Source organism: Physeter macrocephalus, chromosome 7 (assembly GCF_002837175.3).
Source record: "Physeter macrocephalus isolate SW-GA chromosome 7, ASM283717v5, whole genome shotgun sequence".
Lineage (NCBI taxonomy): Eukaryota > Metazoa > Chordata > Mammalia > Artiodactyla > Physeteridae > Physeter > Physeter macrocephalus.
In genome coordinates, this window is record NC_041220.1 from 18162368 (window position 1) to 18182314 (window position 19947).

The 19947-nt window shown below is 35.2% G+C and overlaps 1 protein-coding gene across 1 annotated transcript in view; it reads right to left on the reverse strand.

The window, feature by feature from the left end:
* Window positions 1-19947, reverse strand: part of STPG2 (sperm tail PG-rich repeat containing 2) — a 628041-nt gene that overhangs the window by 401781 nt on the left and 206313 nt on the right. Inside the window, exon 10 of the mRNA XM_024126581.2 lies at window positions 3446-3605. Coding sequence (XP_023982349.2) covers window positions 3446-3605 — 160 coding nt within the window. The remainder of the gene's footprint in view (window positions 1-3445; window positions 3606-19947) is intronic.

The window sequence follows — 19947 nt, forward strand, 5'->3', positions numbered from 1 at the left end:
CCATTGTAAAGCAATTATACTCCAATAAAGATGTTAAAAAAAAAAACTTGGTGCATAAGAGTAGATTGCTTAAAATGTGACAGACCTCATTTAATAATTTCTTCATTAAATGATTCAAATGTGTTTTTATTGGTTACACAACATTTAATGGTATATGGTATACTGATTGCAAATATACTACTTCCCTCTGTAATTTAGACTAATGAAAATGAGTTTTATACTTCTTAAATGTCTGCAGAGACTTCACTTGAATAAAATAAAATCACCTCAATACTGTTAATAAAAGTTCTAAGACAATTTGAAATAAATACACAGCTATAAAATGTTGAGTGATTGAATGTCCTATTACGTATATGAGTCCCATGAGAAGAATACTATTCGTATATCAACCAAACTCATAACTTAGGTCATTTATCAACCTCAGTTCTTTACACTGTTACCTACAAATATACGACAGTCAGTAATCAATTTTAACTTGCCTATTATTCTATTCTAGGTAGAAAGATAACAATATACATGTTCTTTAAGTTCTGTAAGGCAAAGCACTCAACTCTTCTTAGTTATGTCATGACTCAAGGAACAAATAAGCTTATTAAGCTCTATAAATTAATTCAAACAATCTTACAGCTTCGTATATATACATGCACACACACATAATAACAGAAAATAATTTTATCTGGCTTGTAAATAATTTGACATAAAACCCAAAAAGGCTCTTCTCACTGGTATTAAGGTTTAACAAAATTACCAATATTTAAATGACAAATAATAGGGTTAAAAAAACACTTTTTTCTTATTTTATTTCTGAGAAGATATGATAATAAAGGAGATCATTCATAGGATAAACATTGACACAAAGCATATAACCAACAGAACTATTATCACTGTACCTTTTGATTATATAACAATGATTTTTTTTAAAAAATCAAAAGACTTAACATACTAGTTGTACCCAGCAAAAGTTAAATGGTATTAAGAACTGTAAATATAAATGGGCTATTCTCATTTTATTATTTATTTATTTATTTATTTATTTATTTATTTATGGCTGCATTGGGTCTTTATTGTTGCGCATGGGCTCCTCTAGTTGTGGTGAGTGGGGGCTACTCTTTGTTGCGGTGCACGGGCTTCTCATTGCGGTGGCTTGTCTTGTTGTGGAGCACGGGCTCTAGGTGCGCGGGCTTCAGTAGTTGTGACCCTGGGCTCAGTAGCTGTGGCTCGCAGGCTCTAGAGCACAGGCTCGGTAGTTGTAGCACACCGGCTTAGTTGCTCGGCGGCATGTGGGATCTTCCCAGACCAGGGCTCAAGCTCATGTTCCCTGGATTGGCAGGCGGATTCTTAACCACTGTGCCACCAGGGAAGCCCTATTCTCATTTTAGAATCAAGAATTGTTTGTCATATTCATCAATAAAAAACCTAACCTAAATGAAAATTAACAAAAAAAGAGGAATCTATTTAGAGAGCTGATAATATCACACCTGACTTCTTTTCCTTGATTGGATCAATGTAACAGGACAAATAGAAGTTAATCTTCAATTACCAAAACAAAGCATGGATATTAATTAAATTGGCCCTGGTCACCTATTAAATCTATGTTAGAGACATATTTTGGACTGTATACCGTAAGATAGCAGATTAAGTTCAAAAGAATGAATCCTATAATTATCACAGTATCTACATATGTCAGAGGAAATCAGATTTCATAATCATCGCATCAGGTAATAGCTTCAGAAATCCATATGTTTTTTTCTAATGTGTTGATTATAGAGGCATGTGGGATTTCTGCTATCATTTATCTGAATTATAGGCTACTTTAAGATGCAGGATGGCAAACTTAATGAAGTATTGGCTTATTGTGATAAACTCTTTTCATTTAGCAAGCTGGCTAATTTACAGTTGTTTAGTGACTTTGACAGTCCATATGTCTTTGACTTCCAAATAATAACTGTCTTCATAATGAAGGTATTTCCCTGTCCCAAATTCTTTCAGAAGCTAGTGTTGGCTTGGTATTAAGAAAAAACATGTTTCATATTATAATAAGATTTTATACTCCTAAGGAGCTTCAGCGGTTCTGAAAATGACTTTGAAATATAATCTTATTAATCTTTAGTATTCTCATGAGAGCCAAGTAGGTGGCAAATATTATCTCACTTTTGTAAAATAGAAACTAATGAAACAATTAGTGAATTTACTTACCCTAGGCTAAATAATGAAACACTGAAAAGTCAAAGTGCCAATCCTGGAACTTAACTGAAGCTCTTACTATGCATTGCATCTATAATAATTTTTATGGAGACAGAAGTAAAGGCAAAGAGAAAAAAAATCTTCAGAAAATATGAAGATCAATCTAATCTACTTTAAGAGACTCTGGAATAGATATTTGTTACTTGATTGATTGTGCTTGGTCACAGTGACAGTGATAGTACCTAAACTTCAAAGAACTAATTTCCCTGCACCATTTCTGGGTGACCACATAATGAGTGTGGTCAGAGACATAGTAAAGGAATTTGAATTCTACCTCAAAACAAAGCTAAAACCTGACAAAATCAACAATGGTACAATAACTCAAGAGAAGAAAAAGAAAATAAGAAAAGCTAAATTTGGACTTAAAATGGACCTTTAAGTTGGTAATATACTTGATTCCTGAAAGACAGTGAAAAATAAAGCAAGTCTCTATGGATCTCAGGGTCTCCCAAGTGTTCTTATTTGCTTGACCCATCATATTCTCCCACTTTGATTTTTCATTAAAAACTCCATTCTGTTTCATTTTTTCTCTTCATAGTCTCATAAAGATTCATTACAACAGTTTGGCTATTTAATGGCAATACATTTGTAAATTGCTGTGGAAAACTCTTGTTCCCATTCTTTATCTAATTCTCTTGTGTGAAATAATCTACTTACCGGTTCATTTTCATTATCAGGGAAAGTTATTTCATTCTATTTTAGTATAAAAATGCCATTACTAGTAGATGAACTAATCCCAATTTTAAAAATCAAAATTATTTTTGGAAGTTCAACCCCTCAAATAAATGTTTACCTTTTATATAGCTGCTTTCTTAATACTTGAGGAAAATTAAAATAATTCCATGAGACTGGCATGATATATATCTTGTATACAACTGATCTTCCATATCAGTAGTTATTTCTCCTCTAATAACTATAGCATATTAAGAGTTTGGTTTTTTTCTCTAATAGGATAGGACTTATTAGCTTTAGTAAAATTAGTAAAATTGTCTTTGGTAAAATTAAAAGACATAAAACTCCAAACAAATCTTCTTAAAGTTGAAAAAACATCTAAAATCTTTCACTAAATAAGCGGTTATTTTTTTGTCCTAGACACTTAAAAGAGACATGATAAATGTAAATGTATGTTTACAATTGTCTATTTTAATAAGGAGACCTTAGATTTTGCTCCCATTTCTTTAAAAAGACAGTCTCTACTTACCTGGCCCATCATTCATTTTGTCCAGGCACCGAGGAGTTGTGCTAAGAAATGAGGCATGTTTTATTCTAGACCCCAGACTACGAGGTGGCATGTATTTATGCTGAACTTGAGACATCTCATATGATTTTTGAACATCATAGGTGCCTGGTGCTGGAACATCCTGAAACAAATTTCAATGGACTAGCATAAACATACAGAAAATTTCCAAAAAGATATAGCATATGTCACACTAAGCAATGGTAATAGAAAATATGAAAATTTTCTTTAATTAACCATTAAAAATAGAAATTTAAAAGAGTAGCCCTAAATTTATGCCTTCCTTAAAATCACTTGTAAAAATTTAAGATAAAATAAACAGAATTATGAAGTATAGGTTCACATTCTTAAAAAAAATAGCCCTCATAATATAGATCAAACTCTAATTTTCAAATTTCATAATGAAAATCAAATTTTATACAGAAATGAGAGCAGTGATTATTTGTTTTCTTAAGCAGCAAAACTACTCCTGCTTAACTGTCCTATGTGAGCACACCTTACTTATTCTACAAATGAGACTGCTTATTTCATTTTAATAGATTTCAATTAAGTTAAAAGGCTTCCCCTTTCATCACTTATGGCTCTTTACGTGCTCTACAGTTACATTAACCTTTTTAATCAACATAAACCACACGGATATTAATAACCACAATAATAATTCTAAACTAAATTAAATCAAAAATATCATATATTTGTTGCACAATTAATGCCTGGAAACCATTAGCTAATTACCTCAATGGAAACTTATGAAACTCATTTTCTTCAAATTATTTTAAAACATAACATATTATATATATAACAAATCTGTTCATCTGTATTATGTATAAAGACCAAACTTTTTAAGTTTTAATGATTTTCTGGCAGGCAGGAGACTTGTATTGTGGCTAAGGGTAGAGACTCTAGCACTAGACTTCTTTGGTTCCACCTATCTGCTCCTTACTTGCTGTGGGACCCTAAGAGAGCTACTTAACCTCTGTGATCCTCAGTGTCCTCATCTGTAAGTGGGGAAGCTATAAAATTTATATCATATGTCATTGGGTTGCTGTGAGGATTAAATGAGTTAAAACAACTAAAATACTTAGATTAGTTCCTGATTCTACAAAAGGGTTAGCTAATCTTACTATTCTACAAAAGCTAATTTCAACGTGAAAAACAAGACTGAACAATCAGGGTCTAGACCAACAGAGAAGAATTTTAATGTTTCAAATAATTCAAACAAATTTGGATAATGAGAAAGCAAACTTTTGAAGTCCATCTAGGAGCCATACTTTATAAAACATACTTTCTCTTGTTCCTTATATCCCTATTATCACCCTCAAGCACAAGCCAACAACATTATCTCCCACTTCCAAAGAATCACTAAATGCGGTAAAAGTACTGATCATGACTAGCGGAGGAGATTCTTACATGAAACCCCATATTTCTGGTTTAAGTACTGTGCCAAACACAAATGCCACAATCTATAAGTCAACTAAGGAATGTCAACAGCTGTTTGCTTCTTGTCTGCATTAGGAGTACATTTAGTAAAGGTAGGCGGAGGATAAGCAATAGAAGCAATAGCTCCAAAGATGACTTTGGGATCTTTTGGGGCTGCTTCTGTGGTATGTGAAAGGAAAGTAGAAGACAGCACAAAAGCACAAAGAAATCATGAGTACAATGTACTCAGAGTATTTAGGAAAGCTTTACAAAGATCTTGATTATCCCTACTATGCACTTTCATTTTCTTATCAGAAGCTGTTATTGTTCTTGCTTCCCTTAGCACCCTGCCTGGAGTCACCACCTAGTCCCTCTTCCAGTGCCTAGCCTAGATATGACTGACGGGTTTGGCTGCTGCCACATAGGAACCTTTTTTTTTTTTTTTTTCTTTTTTAATGCCTCGAAGAAAAAGTAAGTAACTGCACAAGCGATCAGTTTTCTTCAACAATAGTGTGTTCCCCTCTAGAAAACTTCGTCAAACTAGCTACCCTAAATTTCATTAGATTCACTGGCTCCTCTACCAAGTGAAAATATACTACCCCCATCATGACCACATCTTTTTATAGCATTTTTATGCTTCTCTGAAAACTTATTCCCTACCTGTGTCCTTTACTGATGTTTCTAGGCTCTTCTTACACATCTTCAACTCTCATTTTATCTGACCAAAAGATTAATATGTCAAATAAATTTTCTAGGCATTAATTAATTCCTAGGATTAGTAAAACAAATCTGAAACCCTGTTTAAAAGCAATAACTTAAACAATACCTATATATAGTACTTTACACACCATTTCAGGGAAAAATAGTATGTATAGATAAGATCATCAAATTTCTGATGGTGATCCTTTGTACATCACAGAAAACAGAGAAGGCACATGATAAGTAGATATAATAGACATTTCTCATACCTTTTTTTTAAACCAGTACTTGAATCCTGTTCCTGTGTTTGGGAAATTCCACATGCTTTGCAGCAGAATCTGAGTCCCAGCATAAATGCCAAAATTACCTGAGTCTCATCTTCCTGGTCTAATTTTAAAAACCTAGGACATGAATCTAGGTCACAGGCTCAAATGCCAGCCTTTCAACTGGCAGCCAGTTATTCAAAAAGACATAGAACATTAAAAATTCCATTTTAGAATTATTTTATCTATTTTTTAGTTTAAAGAAGCTGAATTTAAAAAAACATTCTATTCTAGTGATGGCACTGATAGAGCGAGCAGTTATGTTCCCAGAGGCAACAGTGGGAGGACAAACTGGAAGAGCAATTAGAGACTGAGGGAAAATGCCATAAAATGATGAAATAAAAGCTATGTCTCAATGCAAATTAAAGTTAGGTCTAAGGTGTCTTGACCTCTTCATCTGGAAAACCAGGGTCCTACCTAAAAATGACATAAATAATCATAGAATTAAAATAATTGATGTATGCAAAATTCTTAGAATGGTATCTATAAAAAAATTAATAAACAAAAACCTCAATTAAATACAGTCAGAAGATCAGGAGGGAGAGCTCTCAAACCATGGGACAACAGCAGAGCCCAACAGGAAGAAGAAAGACCCTCTTCTTTCCTGGCAAGGACTCAGCCAATGAAATGCCATGGACTCTGTTTCCTATAGCCTTCCTAACTTCCCTTTTCCTTTCTGTAAAAGTGTTCTCCTTCCCCTGCCCTGCAGGGAGTTGCACGTGGCTCACCATGGTTGCAGACACCAAACTGCAATTCTCTGCTGATCTCAGATAAACTCATCTTAGCTGGAGAAATATCTGGCAGTCTATTTGTTCAGATCAACATACCTGATACATACACTAGTATCTGCTTTCATTGCCATTATCATCATTATTAGCATTATTATTTCTATTAGCTGTGGGACTACATGAAACTCTCAGTGATATCTCCCTTTCCTGCAGAAAGATACCAACAGGATATTTGAAAGGAAAGCTCCTAGTATTTTAAGCCCCAAACAAACAAACAAACAACAACAACAAATCCAAAGTAGTTAAGTTGCTGGGATCACATGAAAACAGTGAATCAGGCAGTAAAAAAAAAAAAAAAATCACTGGTGGCAACCAACTTCAAAGGAAGGCATGTCACCCTGTTTGTATTTTGGTTTTTCATAGGCAGACAGATTATTCTAAGGAAAAGAAGAACTAGTGGAGTTTTCAAAGGTCACACAGTCTATCATAAGGGACTGAAGACTAGGGGAGACCAAATTCATTACTGGTTCTTTATGATGGACTATTTGTTGTGTGCTAGAACAGGCAAAAAACAGAAGTCTGGGTTGAAGAGACAGAATAAAATTTGCAGTCTTCTGATGCTCAGGAGCCAAAGTCACACTAGAACAAGGGCTGGCAACAGAGTACAAGCCTCTTTCTCAAGATATTTGCCAAGTTTCGAACCCGAATAGCATAGGAAGCTAACGAGTAAGCTGAAAATTTGTAAAGGGTAGGACTTCCAGGGACAAAAAAAGAGACCCTCAGGCACTCAACCAAAAACTCAGAAGGGCAACATGAAGAAGTTGCAGAGCCACAAAGGCAGAGTGGAATCTCAGTCTTCCTGTGCTTAGAAGACAAACTCTCACCAGCAGGACTAGTCCACAGCGATATACAGCAGGTTTAATAATAATAGCTATGTGAGAGAAATTCATATACTTTACGAGAGTTAACATCCTAGGCAATTAAACCAGAGCTACTTCTTACAAGAAATAATTGTTCTTCCATTTCTGCTTCCAGTAAGGTATATATGTATACACACATAACACACACACACACACACACACACACACACACACACTGCTAGGTAGCATGATTTAGTAAATCATTAACTATGATTTGGGCTAAAATTTATTTATTTGGGGGTAACTTGTTCTAGCTCTTATTTCATAGCTAAGTATATTCTGGTCTAAAATTTTAGTTTAAAATTCCAAAAACATAATTATTAAAAAGTCACTTAGAGCTTCTTTTATTATGAAGCTTGTCAAATTAGTGAAGTGACTTAAGAAGACTTAAAGGATATTTTCAATCAAAGCTTCAAATCAAAATCTTTAATCAAATATATATGGTGAAAAAAATTATAGGCCATAAATGTAGTGAAGTTTGCTTGAATATGCAGAAAACTTTGATTAAAGCAATTTACCAATATGTTTATCCAAGTTGTTTAATTTTGGATTTATAGAGAAGAAAGGCATTTCAGATGATAATCAAATTATCTTTGTTCTGCATATTGCAAATTATAATTACAAACATGTTACCCTTGCCATTTTTCAGCATTCCTAATAGTCATCATTCTAAACATATACCTCTTTAAATATATGACTTAGAAAAGAATGTTACTTTAGAAAGAAAAATATTTTAATATAGATGTGACATGATGTTAATTGTGATAGACAAAAATGGACAAAATCATGTAGGCAATAAATGGACAAAATCATGTAAGCAATAAAACCATTAATTTCACCTAATTTCTCCAACATAACATTATACAAGTCACATTTAAGTCACAAATTTCTAGTTGTTTGCTGTACATTTCCACATCATTATTCTCACGTAGTCTTAAGATAAAACTCATTATCTTCCCTTCCTCAACTACCTAACCATCTATCCTTCTCACTTGCCTACAATAATTCCTTATCTAGCCAGGCCTGAAAATAGAAAGCTGGCTCTCACATTTCTTCACCCTCCCCCCCCATATCTAAAAATCAATGCTCTCTTTCCTTTACTACCAAAAAGATCCTGGTAAGTGCTCTAAAATACTACTTGACAACTGTATTAACTGCCTCTTTAACCTTTAGGTCTTTCAGTCTCAAATCATTGGCATCCCAGTAGCAAATAAGTTATTGTACTGAAACATGACAGACATCTGCTGGAAGCATTCATTGGCTCCTGAGTGTCTATGGGAAAAGATTCAGGAGATTCTCCTTGGTATGCAAAGCCTTTTTAAATTGTGAAGGCAGTTTTACAATTTTAAAGCTCAGTTAAAATGGAACATCGTCCATGAAGCATTCTTGATCACTCTAGCTAGAATTGATATCCTCTATTTTTTAATTCTTCTATTACTTACAGTTTATATAGACACATAAACATATATAAAGCACATTAAACAAACACACCATATCTACTTGAATATTTCTTTCTTTGTCAATATAAGAGCAGAAAGAGATAAAGCCATCTGATGAGAAGGAAGGCAAGGTTTCCGCAGATAGGATTCTATGTACCCTACATATTTGCAGATTAATTTTTCTTTTATTCTCTCAAATTAAAGAAAACTGACAGTAGGAATACAGGAGCCTAGGGGATCCCCAATAACACTGGGAATCTAGGCCATTTCATGCTTTCTGTTTTACCATACTTAGATTGTGACCCTCATCCTAACGTTCTCAAGATTTTAGCCATAGCATTCTCATTTCGGAAATGAAGAGAAAGGACAAAGGCAAAAATTGTGTTTAACAGCTGAAACACTTTCCAAGAGGAACTTTCCTAGAAGCCAAACCAGTAACTTTTGCTTTCTTCCCATTGGTTAAAACTGTGTCAAATAACCATTCTATAGCTGTAAGGGAACTTTTAAAAAGTAGTTGTTTTACCTGGGAATGTTGTTCTTCTAAATAAAATTGGGTTCTGTTAGAAAGGAAGAAAAAGAATAAAGACGGGGTAGGTAGCTAGTAATCTCAGCCATAATAGCTGCCTTTGAGGGTACTAGGACCATAAAAAATTAACTCATTTCTAGAATACTATCAGGATATTAGACTATATAAAAAAGCTATTTTGACCCATGGCTTATTAACTTTGTTGTCTAATTCTTGCTCATCCTTTGGGTCTCAAATCTTCCCTGAATCCATTTGCTCTTGCAATAGGCTTTCAGAACACACAGCTCTTAACTTTGTAGCCATTGTTACATTTGCAGTTAAACAAGTCTTTATTTTTTTAATATCATTCATTCCCATAGAAAGGTAAGTTTCTTGAAGGTTCAGGAAGCATCTGTTTTGTTCATCATTGTATCCTCGATGATGGCAAGTGCCTGGCACACAGTAAGTGATCAATGAACATTTTTTAATCAATGACTAGATAAATGGGCTAATGAATGAGCGAATGAATCTATGAGTATCTGTCTACCTCAAAGCTTTCCCTCTCATATGTGGCCTTATCACTGAGTTTCCCCATAAAAGTAGGGCTGACACTATGCCACGAAAGTATTTTCAACCCCTACAGTGCTTAAATTTGCCTCACATATAAGCAGTTCTTTACAAAATGTCTGTTGTGTAAAACTGTTCAAGTATACTCTTTCCCTAAAGATGCTCCAGTTTCTGGCAAAGACAAATGTAATTTATAATCTCAGCAATGATGCAGAAGTATGGATATTTCCATTCAAACTGATCAAGGACTAACTTTCACAAAATCATTGCAGTGTGTCTCCAGGTAGTTAAATTTGATTAATATTTTATGTGAGATGTATTTCTTTCTCTCTGCTATCAAAAAAGTAGACTTTTACTTTTGATGCTTGAGCTTTTCATGATTACCTTTGACACTGGTTTTATAGAAAAAAGTGTATATCTCATCAGATTAAAGTAAAACATGTGAATAGAAACGGCCTTTCTCTTCCTGTAAATGCTAATGCTACTGAGTTATGGAAAAAGCATAGATTATTACTAGTTATACTAGCTCTGATTGACAAGATACCATTTCTTCAGTTTTATCAATTCAACAAAAATCCAACAGTAAATTATTTTATAAGTCGAATGTAAAAGGGAAGAAAGTTAATGTATCTTTAAAAAGAACAAAATTCCTCCTAGAGCCAGTTGAATAGATTTGGATAAGACACTAAAAATCATCTTGATAAACTTAGAAAACTTACAAGAGGTAAAATTTGAACGTGATTTGTGAAGGAAGTGTAATTTGAATAATAGAGTGGTGAAAATTGTTCATTAACCCTAGAGAAATATCTAAAAGAAAGAGTCCAGAGACTTCCCTGGCAGTCCAGTGGTTAAGACTGCATGCTCCCAATGCAGGGGGCATAGGTTCGATCCCTGGTCAGGGAACTAAGATCCCACATGCCGCAGGGCACAGCCAAAAAAAGAAAGAAAGAATCCAATCAATTTGTTATGTTTAAACTTTGTGAAATCATATAACCCTTATTATCATCTACTTATGCTCAGTATGGCAAGAATTACCCATTGTATAAAAAGAGGAATCATTTCAAGGTAGTGCTACTGAAATACCTTAGAACTTGAAGTCAGAATTGCTGGGTTGTATTCATAACCTTATTATTATAGCTTCAAGAAGGCCCTCAAAGATCTCACACACTCATCCGAACCCCTCCCACCATAATGCATGCTGAAGGTCATGTTCAGAAATATTTAGCGGGTCACTGTGCAGGAAACATGTCTTTTTCTCTTCTCTTGAGATTGGCAGTAGATGAGTCATAGAACTATTCATGTTTGGAAGTTGCCTCCACCATCCACAGTAAGCTAAGAGTGGGCAGAATGATCCAGACTGGCTTCCGGTAAGCTATAAATATCTTAGCATACCATTACCTACTCCAAAAATAATTATGGTTATATCTAGACACAGAAGAGTAAAGATGATGAGAGAGGGGAATAAGCTATGAAAAAGATGAAAAGAGAGAAGAGAAAGCAAGGTGACTAAAAAGAAGGTATAGAACAGGAAATAAAGATTGTCTAGACAGAGACAGAGAGAGAGAGGCTGAGATAAGGAGCTCTGGTAATGTTAACCATACACAAAAATAACATTTTATGACACACCAGTTGTAGATCTCAATGTCAAAAGACATCTGAAATTCTGGAAACCCAATTATTCTCCCCTAATGTTCCTATAAATATCCTTCCTGATTAATGAAATATATTTTAAATATCCTGTCTTCTTCCAGATCTATGGTGCTTAAGTGACACTAAACAATTGTTCAGGTAATCTTATATTTGGTGACAAATTTAGTAGCACATTTCTTAGTAACACTAAATGTTTGTTGATTGAGCAGATAAAGAAACAAAACAAGCAAAATTAAAATTAGATGAAAGGGCCTCAAGGCTGCTATTGCTATTTTCCAGAGTCGTGCATATAAAGATTACAGCCATATAAATACATCCAAAATATTATTTAATTTCATGAGGAGTCAAGAAAATGATCTAAAATAAAAATGTTAATATCCTTACTTCTTCTTTTCCCTTCTTTTAAAGAATCTGATACGCTGTTTCCTCTATAAAGAAAATGCTACTTAAGTGATACTGTTTTTAAATGCTACCCTAACACACAATTGTAAAGCAATTATACTCCAATAAGGATGTTAAATCAATCAATCAATCAATAAATGCTACCCTACCTTACAGCCTACAAACAAAAATTTACTGAGTCTTTACTAAGCACTGGCCTTAGTGTACACCAGTAGTAAAGATTATGGACTCTGAAGCTGTGTTGTCTGAGGTCAAGCCCTGGCTTGTATTTTTGCTAACCATATGACTATGGGTAAATCTTGTGTCAAAATTTCCTCATCCATAAAATAGGTATAAGAATGATAGTTCCCACCTGTTAGTGTTCTTATAAGGATAAATGAGTTAATATACGTGCAATACAGAGTGCCAGGCACACAGGTGAGCACTACTTGAACAACTTTTAGTAATTATTATATTTCATTATAAATTTTAAGTTCCTAATATCTCACATATTTAGGTAGCACTTGATTTTTCCCCAAATAACTACTACAAATACTATTTGAAAGTAATATATTCTTCAATGTCATAAATAAATTTAATTTTAGAACATGCAGTTAAAAGAAATCAGTGTATCTATTTCACATGACAAAAGGTACAAACACTGACATGGAATTGTAACTTGCTTATGGGTCAAATTTAACAAGTATCTATATTAGACATAAAAAAATAAAACTCAGCACAAAAGCCTCTATCATTTATTAACATTACTGAGGAAATGTCATGCTAAAATAATATTGTTTTAAGCTCTTCCCATGCATTTTAGGGTGTCACTTATTGAACAATTTTAAGTGTCTTTGTTATAGTTATTCGGAATCTACATTTTAATATATTAAAGAAAATGTTAATTTTCTAGTCCCAGGTTCTAGTTTTGTGAAACACAAATATTTTCAATACCTTAAAGATATGACTATCTTGAGAAGAATAAATTTCTGGTTTATGAAATCCATAGTCCATATTAATACCTGTACAATAAAAGAGTAGGTCAACTAATCACATACAAAAGCATGTGAAAAAGAAGACAAGTGTTAAAGAAATAAAAGTTTGTGATTTCAGTTTGGAAAAACATCTGATTACCATCTCTCATGAAGTCACTCTAAATTTTCCAGGGAACTTATGGCACATATAGAAAAGAAAAAACTATATAATAAAATAAAAGCAAAATGAAATGAATAAAAAAGTCAATAAACCGAAGAGGAATATCTGATAATTTAAATCATATGGTCCTGAATAGCAAACAAAAATTGGTAGACAATACTTACTTTGTTTACTTGAAATAAATAATATCAATGCTCATAAACAAAGAAGAGATACTGTATCCTGCCTCCACTGTCTGTTCCTGGCTCAGAGACCTAAAACCTGTATCACACAAACTGTTTGATAATGTATGGCTCATCCTTGATGCAATCTTTGATACAATCAGGTATTGTTTTATTTTCCCTTCCCAATCACTACATTCCTACATTTTAAATAACGTTCTCATTGTAAAAGTTTGAAATATAAAGTAAAAAAGAAACTCCCTCTCCCACTAACCTGCACAGTCCCACTTGCTAAAGATCACTCCCATACTATTCTACTGTAGTATTTTAGCCAGCCTTTACTGATGACCACTTAACTCATGTCCACTTTTGCACTGTTACAGACAGTGACATGATAAATGAAAACATGTATATTTTATGTACTTCTATGCAAATGTCTATAAGATAAATTCCTGAAAAACTGAATTGTTAAGCCAAGGGATAGGTGTAATTTAACTTTTGGTTGAAATTACCAAGTAGCTTCAGAAAGGTTTTATCAATTTAAGCTCTCCCAATAGTGTGTTTCCCCTACGCTTGACAACACTATTATCTTTTAAAAAAATCTCCCAAATGACAAAATATATTTCCTTTTTAAAAAATTGTATTTCATAATTTCAAGTGAATTTCAGCATCTTTTCAAGGATCTATTAGATATTTATACCTCATTTTGTAATTGAGTTTTTCATTCTTATGATTTCTTGTTTTATAAACTCTTGCATATTAAAAAAAAGACCCTTTGCCTTCCGTAAGGGTTTAATATATTACTCCTAGCTTATAATTTGTCCTTTGTATTTATTTATAGCATCTGTTTTATGGTTTGGAAATTTTCAGAGCTTTCTTTATTTCCAATACAGTATTTTGGAGTACTTTTTATTTAGTTTTGCTATAGTAAAGTGTTCAACTTCTTGAAGTTGCATTTACCTGATGTTTCTATTTTATAGTTCCTATTTCATGCTTTGTTCAAAAAGCCCTTTGGAATCAAGGATTATTTTTTAATCCAAAGGGATGATAGAAATTTAATCTGGCAGAGTTGCCCTAGATAAATGCCTACTAGTCATTGAAAATTGATCAATAAATATATAAATCAACTTGAATGACAGCGGTAGCTTAGATGATCAACCATAACTCAATTCCATAGTAAGCAGAGTTAAAAGAAAGCCACAAACCCTAAATGTTGATGTATAGTGGGTTTAGATCGTTTTTTCCTTTTTTCAGATGTTTAAAATGTATGGCAGCATGTGAGATTGATAGGACAGGATGGTAAGCGTGAAAAGCTTATTCTGTTATTCTCTGTTCTTTTCCATAGGTTTGCAATATTTCCTAAACCAAAAATTTTAAATGGTGTGTGGAGAGAACTTCAAGATGGCAGAGGAGTAAGACGTGGAGATCACCTTCTTCCTCACAAATACATCAAAACTACATCTACATGTGGAACAACTCCTACAGAACGCCTACTGAACTCTGGCAGAAGACCTCAGACTTCCCAAAAGGCAAGCAACTCCCCACGTACCTGGGTAGGGCAAAAGAAAAAAGGAAAAATAGAGACAAAAGAATAGGGATGGGACCTGCACCTAGGGGAGGGAGCTGTGAATGAGGAAAAGTTTCCACACACTAGGAAGCTCCTTCACTGGCAGAGATGGGGGTGGTGGTGGGGAAGCTTTGGAGACACAGAGGAGAGCGCAGCCACAGGGGTGCAGAGGGCAAAGCGGAGAGATTCCCGCACAGAGAATCAGTGCCGACCAGCACTCACCAGCCTGAGAGGCTTGTCTGCTCACCCGCTGGGGTGGGCAGGGGCTGAGAGCTGAGGCTCGGGCTTTGGAGTTCAGATCCCAGGGAGAGGAATGGTGTTGGCTGCGTGAACAGAGCCTGAAGGGGGCTAGTATGCCACAGCAAGTTGGGAGGGAGTCTGGGAAAAAGTCTGGACCTGCCTAAGAGACAAGAGACCTTGTTTCAGGGTGTGTGAGGAGAGGGGATTCAGAGAACTGCCTAAATGAGCTCCAGAAATGGGTGTGAGTCACAGATATCAGCACGGACCCCAGATACGCGCATGAAATGCTAACGCTTCTGCTGCTGCAGCCACCAAGAAGCCTGTGTGTAAGCACAGGTCACTATCCACACCTCGCCTCCCAGAAGCCTGTGCAGCCCACCACTGCCAGGGTCCCATGATCCAGGGACAACTTCCCTGGGAGAACACACAGCATGTCTCCGGCTGGTGCAACGTCACACCGGCCTCTGCCACCACAGGCTAGCCCCGCATTCCATACCCCTCCCTCGCCCTGGCCTGAGTGAGCCAGAGCCCCCAAATCAGCTGCTCCTTTAACCCCATCCTGTCTGACTGGGGAACAGATGCCCTCAGGCGACCTACATGCAGAGGCGGGGCCGAATCCAAAGCTGAACCCCAGGAGCTGTGGGAACAAAGAAGAGAAAGGGAAATCTCTCCCAGCAGCCTCAGGAGCAGCAGATTAAATCTCCACAATCAACTTGATGTAGCCTGTATCTCTGGAATACCTGAATAGACAACGAATCACCCCAAAATTGAGGTGGTGGACGTTGGGAGCAACTGTAGACTTGGGGGTTGCTTTCTGCATCTAATTTGTTTCTGGTTTTATGTTTATCTTAGTTTTTAGAGTTTAGAGTTTATTAGTATATTGTATTTATCTTAGTATTTGGAGTTTATTATTATTGGCAGATTTGTTTATTGATTTGGTTACTCTCTTCCTTTTTTTTCTTATATATAGATACATATTTTTTCCTTTTTCTCTTTTTGTGAGTGTGTATGTGTAATGCTTCTTTGTGTGATTTTGTCTGCATAGCTTTGCTTTTACCATTGGTCCTAGGGTGCTGTCTGTATTTTTTTTTTTTTAGTAGAGTTTTTAGCACTAGTTATCATTTGTGGATGTGTTTTTTGGTTTGGTGGCACACTTCTTTCTTTCTTCCTTTTTTATTACTTTTAAAATTTTTATATTTTTAATAATTTCTTTAAATTTTTTAGTTTAATAACTTTTTATTTATTTATTTTTCTTTCTTTCTTTTTTTCCCCCTTTTCTTCTGAACCATGTGGCTGACAGGGTCTTGGTGCTATGGCCGGGTCTCAGGCCTGAGCATCTGAGGTGGGAGAGCCAAGTTCAGGACATTGGTCCACTAGAGACTTCCTGGCTCCACGTAATATCAAACGTCGAAAGCTCTCCGAGAGATCTCCATCTCAACACTAAGACCCAGCTCCACTCAATGACCAGCAAGCTACAGTGCTGGACACCCTATGCCAAACAACTAGCAAAATAGGAACACAACCCCACCCATTAGCACAGAGGGTGCCTAAAATCATACTAAGTTCACAGACACCCCAAAACACACCACCAGACGTGGTCCTGCCCACCAGAAGACAAGATCCAGCCTCATCCCCCAGAACACAGGCACCAGTCCCCTCCCCAAGGAAGCTTACACAACCCATTGAACCAACCTTACCCACTAGTAGCAGACACCAAAAACAACTGGAACTATGAACCTGCAGCCTGCGAAAAGGAGACCCCAAACACAGTAAGTTAAGCAAAATGAGAAGACAGAAAAACACAAGGCAGATGAAGGAGCAAGGTGAAAACCCACCAGACCTAACAAATGAAGAGGAAATAGGCAGTCTACCTGAAAGAGAATTCAGAGTAATGTAGTAAAAATAATCCAAAATCTTGGAAATAGAGTGGACAAACTAAAAGAAACGTTTAACAAGGACCTAGAAGAACTAAAGCGCAAACAATGATGAATAACACAATAAATGAAATTTAAAATTCTCTAGAAGGAATCAATGGCAGAATAACTGGGGCAGAAGAATGGATAAATGACCTGGAAGATAAAATAGTTCAAATAACTACCACAGAGCAGAAAAAAGAAAAAAGAATGAAAAGAATTGAAGACAGTCTCAGAGAACACTAGGACAATATGACATGAACCAACATTCGAATTATAGGGGTCCCAGAAAAAGAAGAGAAAAAGAAAGGAGCTGAGATAACATTTGAAGAGATTATACTTGAAAACTTCCCTAATATGGGAAAGGAAAGAGTCAATCAACTCCAGGAAGTGCAGAGAGTCCCATACAGGATAAATCCAAGGAGAAACATGATGAGACACATATTAATCAAACTACCAAAAATTAAACACAAACAAAAAATATTAAAAGCAGCAAGGGAAAAGCAACAAATAATATACAAGGGAATCCCCATAAGGTTAACAGCTGATCTTTCAGCAGAAACTCTGCAAACCAGAAGGGAGTGGCAGGACATATTTAAAATGATGAAAGGGAAGACTTACAACCAAGATTACTCTAACCAGCAAGGATCCCATTCAGATTCAACAGAGAAATTAAAACCTTTACAGACAAGCAAAAGCTAAGAGAATTCAGCATGACCAAACCAGCTTTACAACAAATGCTAAAGAAACTTCTCTAGGCAGGAAACAAAAGAGAAGGAAGAGACCTATAACAACAAACCCAAAACAATTTAGAAAATGGTAATAGGAACATACATATCCATAACTACCTTAAATGTAAATGGATAAAATGCTCCAACCAAAAGACACAGACTGGCTGAATGGATACAAAAACAAGACCTGCATATATGCTGCCTACAAGAGACTAGGGGATGGAAAAAGATACTCCATGCAAATGGAAATCAAAAGAAATCTGGAGTAGAAATTCTCATATCAGACAAAATGGACTTAAAAATAAAGACTATTATAAGAAACAAAGAAGAACACTACAGAGTGATCAAGGGATCCATCCAAGAAGAAGATATAACAGTTGTAAATATTTATGCACCCAACATAGGAGCACCTCAATACATCAGGCAAATGCTAAAAGCCATTAAAGGGGAAATCGACAGTACCACAATCAGAGTAGAGACTTAAATACCCCACTTTCACTTATGGACAGATCATCCAAAATGAAAACAAATAAGGAATCACAGCTTTAAATGATACATTAAACAAGTTGGACTTAATTAATACTTATAAGACATTCCATCCAAAAGCAGCAGAATACACTTTCATCTCAAGTGCTCATGGAAGATTCTCCAGGATAGATCATATCTTGGGTCACAAATCAAGCCTTGGTAAATTTAAGAAAAATGAAATAATATCACATATCTTTTCCTACCACTACACTATGAGACTAGATATCAATTACAGGAAAAAACCTGGAAAAAAAACAAACACATGGAGGCTAAGCAATACAGTACTTATAGACTCATCAAGAAAAAAAGGGAGAAGACTCAAATCAATAGAATTAGAAATGAAAAAGGAGAAGTAACAACTGACACTGCAGAAATACAAAGGATCATGAGAGACTATGACAAGCAACTATATATCAATAAAATGGGCAACCTAGAAAAATGGACAAATTCTTAGAAAAGCACAACCTTCCAAGACTGAACCAGGAAGAAATAGATAAAAAAAAATACCAATCATAAGCAATGAAATTGAGACTGTGATTAAAAATCTTCCAACAAAAAAAAGCCCAGGACCAGATAGCTTCACAGGCGAATTCTATCCAACATTTAGAGAAGAGCTAACATCTATCCTTCTCAAACTCTTCCAGAATAAAAGAGGGAGGAACACTCCCAAACTCAGTCCACAAGACCATCATCACCCTGATACAAAAACCAGACAAAGATGTCACAAAGAAACAAAACTACAAGCCAATATCACTGATGAACATAGATGCAAAAATCCTCAACAAAATACTAGTAAATAGAATCCAACAGCACATTAAAAGGCTCATACACCATGATCAAGTGGGGCTTATGCCACTTGATAAGGTGCAAGGATTCTGCAATATACACAAATCAATCAATGTGATACACCATATTAAAAACTTGAAGGAGAAAAACCATGTGATCATCTCATTAGATGTAGAAAAAGCTTTTGACAAAATTCAACACCCATTTATGATAAAAACCCTCCAGAAGGTAGGCACAGAGGGAACTTACCTCAACATAAGAGAGGCCATATGTGACAATTCCACAGACAACACTGTTCTCAATGGTGAAAAACTGAAACCATTTCCTCTAAAATCAGAAACAAAACAAGGATGTCCATTCTTGCCGTTATTATTCAACACAGTTTTGGAAGTTTGAGCCACAGCAATCAGAGAAGAAAAAGAAATAAAAGGAATCCAAATCAGAAAAGAAGAAGTAAAACTGTCACTGTTTACAGATGACATGATACTATGCATAGAGAATCCTAAAGATGCTAACAGAAAACTACTAGAACTAATCAATGAATTGGTAAAATAGCAGATTACAAAATTAATCCACAGAAATCTCTTGCATTCCTATACACTACTGATGAAAAATCTGAAAGAGAAATTAAGGAAACACTCCCATTTACCACTGCAACAAAAATAATAAAATACCTAGGAATAAACTTACCTAAGGAGATAAAAGACCTGTATGCAGAAAACTATAAGACACTGATGAAAGAAATTAAAGGTGATAC